Source organism: Salvelinus alpinus, chromosome 15 (genome assembly GCF_045679555.1).
Source record: "Salvelinus alpinus chromosome 15, SLU_Salpinus.1, whole genome shotgun sequence".
NCBI classification, from domain to species: domain Eukaryota; kingdom Metazoa; phylum Chordata; class Actinopteri; order Salmoniformes; family Salmonidae; genus Salvelinus; species Salvelinus alpinus.
The window spans coordinates 18,596,372-18,607,835 of NC_092100.1; the positions used below are offsets into that span (position 1 = coordinate 18,596,372).

Consider the following 11,464-nt stretch of genomic DNA (forward strand, 5'->3'; position numbering starts at 1 on the left):
CGCAGGGTCTTGTCCTTTTTTTTCATGAAGAAGAACCCTGCGCTGGCAGAGAAGGCAGAAGGACGAATGCTCCCAGCAGCCAGAGAGTCCTCTGTGTACTCCTCCATGGCCTTGGTCTCAGGATGTTGTTATTCTGTACAGGCATTGTTATTTTCACGCTGTCAATTAGGTAAGTATTGTGGAGTTTTTACAATGTTGTTGATCTATCTTAAGTGTTCTCCTATCACAGCCATTGAACTCTGTAACTGTTTTAAAGTCATCATTGACCACATGGTGAAAACCCTAAGCGGTTTCCTTCCTCTCCGGCCACTGAGTTAGGAAGGACGCCTGTATCTTTGTAGTGACTGGGTGTATACACCATCCAAAGTGTAATTAATAACTTCACCATGCTTAAAGGGATATTCAATGTCTGCTTTTAATTTTTTTTTTTTTTACCCATCTACCAATAGGTGCCCTTCTTTGTGAGGCATTGGAAAACCTCCCTGGTCTTTGTGGTTGAATCTGTTTGAAATTCATTGCCCTGCATTTCAGATAATTGTATGGCTGGTACAGAGATTCAAAAATCATGTTAAACACTATTATTGCACACAAAGTGAGTCCATGCAACATATGTGACTTGTTAAGCACATTTTTACTCCTGAACTTATTTAGGCTTGCCGTAACAAATACATATTGACTCAAGACATTTCAGCTTTTCACTTAGAATTCATTTGTTAAATTTTTTTAAAACATAATTCCACTTTGACGTTAATGGGGTATTATGTGTAGGACAATGACAAAAAAAATCAGGCTGTACAACAACAAAATCTGGAAATGTCAAGGAGTGTGAATACTTCCTGAAGGCACTGTAAAAAATGTAAATGGGTATTCAACATAATTTTAAAGGGATAATTAACAGAATTTTCATATTTTGTTGATAGTTTGCTTTCCTCGAAAGAAGTCTGTTGGTAGTAAAACTTGAATCCTTTATTTTGGTTTGTAGCCTATAGGTAGCCTGCATTTGCAAAAGTTAGCATAAATGTCAAAGTAATTGGAGCAAATCAGTCCTGAATTAACATATGAAACCCTAATATTACTGCAGTCAAAGTTATTTCGCAACATTATCATCTGTGAAGCTATGCATGTGTATAATATTGCCGAGGAATTATAGCCAAGATGTTTACAAAAATGAGTTGAATACTTTATATAGGAGCCTCATCCATTGGCTAACTGCACAAGTGTTAGATCCCCGTTTGTCACAACCCATAGATAACTTCCACATCTAATTGCAGTAATCCTTTGTCCTAGGTTTGAGCTGAGTGCAAAAATGCGTGAAGCTTGTCTCATTTTGAAGAACCATCTGAATGATGATGTCAAAACACTGAAGAGTAAAGAAGTGGTGGGTTTCAGCATGCCTCTAATTTCTCTGTTTGATAATATCCTGGAAATCTTAAATTTCCTTTACAATTTCCGGCTAGTTTTTTCCCAAAATGCACATAATCTCTCAAGTGTTCCCTCTCAGTATTAAGAGTGATATTTTAAAGTTCCATGACTTGAAGTGTTTATAATCATGTTAGTATGATAACCTTTATGTAGTAGTATTACATCCTTGATCTTATCCCACGTCCTCTCTTCTTCTCCCTTGTCTTGTCCTATAGATCTCCAGCACTCACACTGTGCAGCTGGAATGGTTCCGCATCTCCAGTGCCAAGCTGGCCCAGCCGCCCCGTGTCTCAGACTACCTAATGGCCCTCACAGAGGTCTCCTCTGCCTTGCTGGCCCACGTCGTCAACATGACTGATGGCAATGGCAACACAGCCTTGCACTACAGCGTCTCCCACTCCAATTTCACCGTGGTGGGGCTACTGCTGGACACAGGTTAGTTTGAGTGAGGAGTCCTCACTTATCTTTGGGAAGTTGTGTTAGGGTCAAGGTTTATGACCTTAGTGAAGAGGGCCTATTATAATGAATCTTCAGAAGGTTGGTTATTTATGGTTTAACTACAGGCATAAAATTACATTAGTTATGCCATGCCCCGGGGTTTCAATAAGGTGTGTGTGTGTGTGCTCTGTGCAGGCATGTGTTGTGTAGATAAGCAGAACAAGGCAGGCTACACTGCGATCATGCTGGCGGCCCTCTCAGCTGTGAAAGAGGAGGATGACATGGTGGTGGTCAGGAAGCTCTTCAGTCAGGGCAACGTCAACGCCAAGGCCAGCCAGGCAAGTCCTTCTCAATCACTTCACATCCAGTCTATCCCCTCAGTCAGTACTGCTTATGTGTGTTTCGCTACCACTATGCTAACTGGGCTAAGTTGTGTTTAGGCTGGCCAGACGGGGCTGATGCTAGCTGTTAGCCATGGACGGCAGGAGATGGTGCGGGCGTTGCTAGACTGCGGGGCTGACGTGAACGTGCAGGATGACGAGGGCTCCACGGCGCTCATGTGCGCCAGCGAGCACGGCCGCGCCGAGATTGTCTCACTGCTCCTGGACCAGCCGGGCTGTGACATCTCCATTGTGGACAATGTGAGTTCCTTTGCTGTCTGTCTGTCTGTTTACCCTGTACACCTGTCTGTTTACCCTGTACACTCACAGAGTGTTTCTTGATATGCTTACCTGGCTTCCTCTTCCTGTCCACTTTCCTCATTCTCTACTTCTTTTCCGTTTCACGCTGAACTGAAAAAACTAAGCAGATCAAAGCAAATGCTCTGATAGGCTTTAGCGATATTTCCCATCTTAACATCAGAGCTGCAGATGAAGGACAGGAGAGCAGGGGAGGAAACCACAATTGATTATTGAGATGCACCCAAGAAGTGAATACAACATTTATTTATTTTATTTATTTATTTTATAAATTCTTGTTTGTATGAACACTTTTATTTTCACAATAAGAGATAATCATTTTATAATCTATACACCAAGTGTTTTTCTACAGTATGACTTTATAATACATTTTTCTCAGACTACTTTGAACCTCCAGTCCAGACTCATATCTGGGGGGAAATGTGTTAGCCGTACAGCACATGGATTGGGTTTCAGTAGGACACAGCTGGGCTGAGAGGGGCTGGGAAAGTATTTGGGAACATGCTTTTTTTCCCAACCCTGTGACAATTGGATACAGCTAATTGTTGAGGACTGGGAGACAGACAGAGATGTGGGTTAACACTTTGCTGGTGTGTAACCTAGAGCGGGGGTGGGCAACCTTAAGGGCCAGTGTGGGTGCAGGGTTTTGTTCCAGCCTGATTCCAGCTTCATTTAGTTGGTGTGTTGCTTAGCTGCCTAGAAGAAAAGCCTGTACCCACACCAGCCCAGCAGTTTAAAACCTCTACAGGATCGGTGGGTCCCCCGCGGGACGGTTGCGCTAACGTAGAGGTTAATGCGAATGGCATGAGCTTGTATGTAACAATTTTTTTTACCAGGACATAGACATACAGTGGGGCAAAAAAGTATTTAGTCAGCCACCAATTGTGCAAGTTCTCCCACTTAAAAAGATGAGGGAGGCCTGTAATTTTCATCATAGGTACACTTCAACTATGACAGACAAAATGAGAAAAAAAATCCAGAAAATCACATTGTAGGATTTTTAATGAATTTATTTGCAAATTATGGTGGAAAATAAGTATTTGGTCAATAACAAAAGTTTATCTCAATACTTTGTTATATACCCTTTGTTGGCAATGACAGAGGTCAAACGTTTTCTGTAAGTCTTCACAAGGTTTTCACACACTGTTGCTGGTATTTTGGCCCATTCCTCCATGCAGATCTCCTCTAGAGCAGTGATGTTTTGGGGCTGTTGCTGGGCAACACGGACTTTCAACTCCCTCCCAAAAATTTCTATGGGGTTGAGATCTGGAGATTGGCTAGGCCACTCCAGGACCTTGAAATGCTTCTTACGAAGCCACTCCTTCGTTGCCCGGGCGGTGTGTTTGGGATCATTGTCATGCTGAAAGACCCAGCCACGTTTCATCTTCAATGCCCTTGCTGATGGAAGGAGGTTTTCACTCAAAATCTCACGATACATGGCCCCATTCATTCTTTCCTTTACACGGATCAGTCGTCCTGGTCCCTTTGCAGAAAAACAGCCCCAAAGCATGATGTTTCCACCCCCATGCTTCACAGTAGGTATGGTGTTCTTTGGATGCAACTCAGCATTCTTTGTCCTCCAAACACGAGGAGTTGAGTTTTTACCAAAAAGTTCTATTTTGGTTTCATCTGACCATATGACATTCTCCCAATCTTCTTCTGGATCATCCAAATGCTCTCTAGCAAACTTCAGACGGGCCTGGACATGTACTGGCTTAAGCAGGGGGACACGTCTGGCACTGCAGGATTTGAGTCCCTGGCGGCGTAGTGTGTTACTGATGGTAGGCTTTGTTACTTTGGTCCCAGCTCTCTGCAGGTCATTCACTAGGTCCCCCCGTGTGGTTCTGGGATTTTTGCTCACCGCTCTTGTGATCATTTTGACCCCACGGGGTGAGATCTTGCATGGAGCCCCAGATCAAGGGAGATTATCAGTGGTCTTGTATGTCTTCCATTTCCTAATAATTGCTCCCACAGTTGATTTCTTCAAACCAAGCTGCTTACCTATTGCAGATTCAGTCTTCCCAGCCTGGTGCAGGTCTACACTTTTGTTTCTGGTGTCCTTTGACAGCTCTTTGGTCTTGACCATAGTGGAGTTTGGAGTGTGACTGTTTGAGGTTGTGGACAGGTGTCTTTTATACTGATAACAAGTTCAAACAGGTGCCATTAATACAGGTAACGAGTGGAGGACAGAGGAGCCTCTTAAAGAAGAAGTTACAGGTCTGTGAGAGCCAGAAATCTTGCTTGTTTGTAGGTGACCAAATACTTATTTTCCACCATAATTTCCAAATAAATTCATTAAAAATCCTTCAATGTGATTTTCTGGATTTTTTTTCTCATTTTGTCTGTCATAGTTGAAGTGTACCTATGATGAAAATTACAGGCCTCTCTCATCTTTTTAAGTGGGAGAACTTGCACAATTGGTGGCTGACTAAATACTTTTTTGCCCCACTGTATCTGATATTGGCAGAAAGCTTAAATTCTTGTTAATCTAACTGCACTGTCCAATTTACAGTAGCTATTACAGTGAAAGAATACCATTCTATTGTTTGAGGAGAGTGCAGTTATGAACTTGAAAATGTATTAATAAACCAATTAGGCACATTTGGGCAGTCTTGATATAAAATCTTGAACATATTTTCAATGGTTCATTGGATCAGTCTACATCTTTGCACACACACACACTGCTGCCATCTAGTGGCCAAAAACTAAATTGCGCCTGGTCTGGAATAATACATTGTGGCCTTTCTCTTGCAATTGAAAGATGATGGAACAAAAAAAATATTAAAAGAACATGTGCTTTTTTCTTTGTATTATCTTTTACCAGATCTGATGTGTTATATTCTCCACAAACTTCAATGTGTTTCCTTTCAAATGGTATCACGAATATGCATATCCTTGCTTCAGGTCCTGAGCTACAGGCAGTTAGATTTGGGTATGTCATTTTAGGTGAAAATTTTAAAAAAAGGGGCAGATCCTTAAGAGTGGCCACACCTCACATAGACAATATACCAGTGTTCCCCAACTGGCAGCCCATTGGCCAAATTTGGCCCGCAGGTGATTTTATTTGATGCCCCAAGTTTTCTGAGGACAATATACAGTGGGGAGAACAAGTATTTGATACACTGCCAATTTTGCAGGTTTTCCTACTTACAAAGCATGTAGAGGTCTGTAATTTTTATCATAGGTACACTTCAACTGTGAGAGACGGAATCTAAAACAAAAATCCAGAAAATCACATTGTATGATTTTTAAGTAATTCATTTGCATTTTATTGCATGCCATAAGTATTTGATCACCTACCAACCAGTAAGAATTCCGGCTCTCACAGACCTGTTAGTTTTTCTTTAAGAAGCCCTCCTGTTCTCCACTCATTACCTGTATTAACTGCACCTGTTTGAACTCATTACCTGTATAAAAGACACCTGTCCACACACTCAATCAAACAGACTCCAACCTCTCCACAATGGCCAAGACCAGAGAGCTGTGTAAGGACATCAGGGATAAAATTGTAGACCTGCACAAGGCTGGGATGGGCTACAGGACAATAGGCAAGCAGCTTGGTGAGAAGGCAACAACTGTTGGCGCAATTATTAGAAAATAGAAGAAGTTCAAGATGATGGTCAATCACCCTCGGTCTGGGGCTCCATGCAAGATCTCACCTCGTGGGGCATCAATGATCATGAGGAAGGTGAGGGATCAGCCCAGAACTACACGGCAGGACCTGGTCAATGACCTGAAGAGAGCTGGGACCACAGTCTCAAAGAAAACCATTAGTAACACACTACGCCGTCATGGATTAAAATCCTGCAGCGCACACAAGGTCCCCCTGCTCAAGCAGGCGCATGTCCAGGCCCGTCTGAAGTTTGCCAATGACCATCTGGATGATCCAGAGGAGGAATGGGAGAAGGTCATGTGGTCTGATGATTCAAAAATAGAGCTTTTTGGTCTAAACTCCACTCGCCGTGTTTGGAGGAAGAAGAAGGATGAGTACAACCCCAAGAACACCATCCCAACCGTGAAGCATGGAGGTGGAAACATCATTCTTTGGGGATGCTTTTCTGCAAAGGGGACAGGACGACTGCACCGTATTGAGGGGAGGATGGATGGGGCCATGTATTGCGAGATCTTAGCCAACAACCTCCTTCCCTCAGTAAGAGCATTGATGATGGGTCGTGGCTGGGTCTTCCAGCATGACAACGACCCGAAACACACAGCCAGGGCAACTAAGGAGTGGCTCCGTAAGAAGTATCTCAAGGTCCTGGAGTGGCCTAGCCAGTCTCCAGACCTGAACCCAATAAAAAATCTTTGGAGGGAGCTGAAAGTCCGTGTTGCCCAGCGACAGCCCCGAAACCTGAAGGATCTGGAGAAGGTCTGTATGGAGGAGTGGGCCAAAATCCCTGCTGCAGTGTGTGCAAACCTGGTCAAGAACTACAGGAAACGTATGATCTCTGTAATTGCAAACAAAGGATTCAGTACCAAATATTAAGTTCTGCTTTTCTGATGTATCAAATACTTATGTCTTGCAATAAAATGCTAATTAATTACTTAAAAATCATACAATGTGATTTTCGGGATTTTTGTTTTAGATTCCGTCTCTCACAGTTGAAGTGTACCTATGATAAAAATTACAGACCTCTACATGCTTTGTAAGTAGGAAAACCTGCAAAATCGGCAGTGTATCAAATACTTGTTCTCCCCACTGTATATATATACTGTGCCTTCAGAAAGTATTCACACCCCTTGACTTTTTCCCCCAAAAATGGTGTTACAGCCTGAATTTAGAACGGATTACATTGAGATTTTGTGTCATTGGCCTACAGACCCCATAATGTCAAAGTGGAATCATGTTTTTAGAAATGTTGACAAATTAATAACAAATGAAAAGCAGAAGGCCTCTCAAGTGGCGCAGTGGTCTAAGGCACTGCATCGTAGTGCTTGAAGCGTCACAACAGACCCGGGTTCGATCCCAATATGTGTCACAGCCAGCCGTGACCGGGAGACCCATGAGGTGGCGCGCAATTGGTCCAGCGTCGACCAGGTTAGGTGAGGGTTTGGCTGGCCGAGATTTCCTTGTCCCATCGTGCTCTAGCGACTCCTTGTGGCGGGCTAGGTGCCTGCAAGCTGACCTCGGTTGCCTGCGGGACGATGTTTCCTCAGACATATTGGTGCGGATGGCTTCCATGTTAAGCGAGCAGTGTATTAAGAAGCAGTGCGGCTTGGCAGGGTCGTGTTTAGGAGGAAGCATGGCTCTCGACCTTTGCCTCTCCCAAGTCCGTAGGGGGCTTGCAGTGATGGGACAAGACTGTAACTACCTATTGGGGAGAAAAAGGGGTAAAAGTACTAAAATAAAATGAAGAGCAGAAATGTTAAGTATTTAACCCCTTTGTAATGGTAAGCCTAAATAACTTAACATAATAAGTTGCATGGACTCACTCTGTGTGCAATTAATAGTGTTTAACCAGATTTTTGAATGACTACGTCATCTCTGTACCCCACCCATACAATTATCTGTAAAAACCCTAATTTGAGCAGTGAATGTCAAACACAGATTCAACCCTCAAGACCAGGGAGTTTTTCCAATGCCTCGGAAAGAAGGGCACCTATTGGTAGATGGGTAAAAACAAATATCAGACATTGAATATCCCTTTGAGCATGGTGAAGTTATTAATTACACTTTGGATGGTGTATCCATATACCCAGTCACTACAAGGATACAGGCATGAGGCCAATGGGGATTTTAAAACAGTTACAGAGTGGATGTGATAGGAGAAAACTGACGATGAACAACATTGTAGTTACTCCACAATACCAACTTAAATGACAGAGTGAAAAGAAGGAAGCCTGTACAGAATAAAAAATATTCCAAAACATGCGTCCTGTTTGCAATTAGGCACTAAAATGTGGCAAAGAAATTAACGTTATGTCCTGAATACAAAGTGTTATGTTTGGGCAAATCCAACACAACACATCACTGAGCACTACTCTTCATATTTTCAAGTATGGTGGTGGCTGCATCATGTTATGAATATGCTTGTCATTGGCAAGGACTAGGAAGTTTTTAGGATAAAAATAAATAGATTAGAGCTAAGCACAGGCAAAATCCTAGAGGAAAATCTGGTTCAGTCTGCTTTCCAACAGACACTGGGAGACAAATTCACCTTTCAGCAGGACAATAACCTAAAACACAGGGCCAAATACACACTGGAGTTGCTTACCAAGTCAACACTGAATGTTTCTGAGTGGCCTAGTTACAGTTTTGACTTAAATCAGCTTGAAAATCTATGGCAAGACCTGAAAATGGCTTTCTAGCAATGATCAATAACTAAATTCAAAATAGAATAATGTGCAAATATTGTACAATCAAGGTGTGCCAAGCTCTTAGAGAAGGACTCACCGCTGTAATCGCTGCCAAAGGTGATTCTAACATCTATTGACTCAGGGGGTTGAATACTCTAATCAGAAAGTATTCATACCCCTTGACTTATTCCTCATTTTGTTGCGTTACAGCCTGAATTCAAAATTGATTAAATAAAAATAAATCTCACCCATCTACACACAATACCCCATAATGACAAAATGAAAACATATTTTTAGAAATTTTGGGAAATTAAATACAGAAATGTCAAAGTATTCACACCCCTCAATACTTTGTCGAAGCATCTTTGGCAGCGATTACAGCTTTGAGTCTTTCTGGTTATGTCTCTTGAGAGCTTTCCAGGCCTGGATTGTGCAACATTTGCCCATTATTCTTTTCAAAATTCTTCAAGCTCTGTCAAATTGGTTGTTGATTATTGCTAGACAACCATTTTCAGGTCTTGCCATAGATTTTCAAGTCAATTTGCGTCTACAAATTATTTGTAATTACGTTCTGGCATATAGCTTCTTAATCTTCCTAAACTGTGTGTTGTGGCTATGAATGGGCAGGAGTGCTATGTGTATCCCGCCTCAGAGGATTTATAGCTAAGCCTGCTCTCCCTTTCGTGTTCCTCCCTCTCTAGGACGGCAGTAATGCTCTGTCCATCGCCCTGGAGGCCTCTCACAATGACACAGCTGTGCTGCTTTACGCCCACATGAACTACGCCAAAGCCCAGACAGCTGTGAGTTCCCCAGACTCTGGTCTGGAGGCCGAGGGGCCTGCCTTTTTTTATATGACAAACAGCCAGTTAGACTTTGAATCCAGTATAGGTCGCACTCACAACATATCTGTGTCATGCGCAATGTTGCTACTATTTGAAGTGTGTAATTTTAGCGCTTCGGCTACACTCCAATGTTTAGTTTGGGTGTGGTATGTTGGCTGCTAGTTGAAAGATCCTGTCTTGACATGTGTAGCAGTAGTGACCCATAGAGCATATTCTATAAAGCACCATGTATTTTTTCCCTCCAGTTTATTACTGTTCATTGTGATTTTTGCCCTGTTTTATTACTATCAGGCTGAAAACATTGGTATATTTCTTTCAGGGGACGACCAAGACTCGAAGCCCCACTAGTCCTCAAAAGACATGGCCTGCTGCGGAGTAATGGGCCACCAATATGGAAAAACAAACATAACTGGACTTGAGAATTGAAAATGCGCCACTGGAATACTGCCGCTGTCTACATAAAAATATGTATTTATATAATGGCATACGTCATTCATTTATTTGTATTGTTAATATAATATTATTTTTTCAATAAATGCCTTAAACCATTATTATATAAGCCAATAATCTGCATTTGCAACATTTCTGACTAGGTCAAGGTCTGCAGCATATTTTAGGTCAAGCTGCAGACCTGATTAGGTCAAGGTCTGCAGCATATTTTAGGTCAAGCTGCAGACCTGACTAGGTCAAGGTCTGCAGCATATTTTTCTATGATACAGTAAAGCAGACCTCACATATATTTGCACTCATTGACTGTGTTTAGTTTTAGTTCCCCTCCCCTTTTTAAAGGCGCACTCCAGCTATTTAAAGAAAATCAACTTTTCCTGTTGAAAAACAATATCCCACGTATAAATACAGTAATATACACACACTTAAGGGTACAAACAATATGTTTTGAGCAAATTAGAGTTTTTTAGACACAAGTGCAAACTTCATGGAGTAGGCCATTCGACGGGTTGGTCTGATGGACCACCTATTTATATGTTCCTTTTGTCAAGTAAATCAAGTGATAAATTAACTGAAAATGAGACTGGAGTAGTAGTCTTCTCAATCTTAATGCCAAAATAGTTCCAAGTTTGCACTAACTGTCTATGCCTTGTATATTCATGTATCTATTTTCATGTAAAAAATAAACATATATTTACATAACATGTGACACTGTTAAATGTTGTACTAAGCAGATATACCAGAAGGTTGCTGTTAATGTTCATTATATAAGATGATGTAAGGCAGGTATTCCCAAACTGGGGTACGCGTAATGCCGTCCGGGGTACGCCAAATAAAAATGTGATTCACATTAAAAAAAAATATATATTTATTTTTTATTTTTTTCTTCACATTTTCTAACAGTAAATTTATATTTTCCAACAGGGCTATACATTTGGGTGAGTTTTTTGTCTCGCCTGAGTAGCCTCATTTCACTGCCAAAAATAAAATGAAACCCTCTAGTGTTCAGTGAAATAACAACACAATGTCAAATACAGGTAGCCTAGTCAAATCATTAACATCCAATCACATTAACCGTTACTCTCTCGAGGGAAACTTTCACTCTTGCTCAGACGTATACATGACAATTTTAAAAATAAGCCACGGGAGTTTTTTTGCAAGAATAAAGATGACTTTCGAGTAGTAAGACTTATAAAAGCAACAGATACCATTAATAAGAAGGGGCTAGAAGCATCTTATATGGTGAGCTACCAAGTGGATAGGATAGGCAAGCCCCATACTGTTGTGGAGGACTTAATTCTTCCTGCTGCCACGGATATG

The 11,464-nt window shown here is 41.7% G+C and overlaps 1 protein-coding gene across 4 annotated transcripts in view; it reads left to right on the forward strand.

The window, feature by feature from the left end:
* LOC139539619 (KN motif and ankyrin repeat domain-containing protein 3-like) overlaps positions 1 to 10,846 on the forward strand; it is a 44,736-nt gene extending 33,890 nt beyond the window's left edge. For all 4 annotated transcript variants that reach the window (XM_071342721.1, XM_071342722.1, XM_071342724.1 and 1 more), the window contains 6 exons: positions 1,288 to 1,378; positions 1,638 to 1,857; positions 2,056 to 2,198; positions 2,301 to 2,501; positions 9,557 to 9,655; positions 10,017 to 10,846. In XM_071342721.1, coding sequence (XP_071198822.1) covers positions 1,288 to 1,378; positions 1,638 to 1,857; positions 2,056 to 2,198; positions 2,301 to 2,501; positions 9,557 to 9,655; positions 10,017 to 10,076 — 814 coding nt within the window. In that variant the 3' untranslated portion in view covers positions 10,077 to 10,846. The remainder of the gene's footprint in view (positions 1 to 1,287; positions 1,379 to 1,637; positions 1,858 to 2,055; positions 2,199 to 2,300; positions 2,502 to 9,556; positions 9,656 to 10,016) is intronic.
* The last annotated feature ends 618 nt before the right edge of the window (positions 10,847 to 11,464 follow it).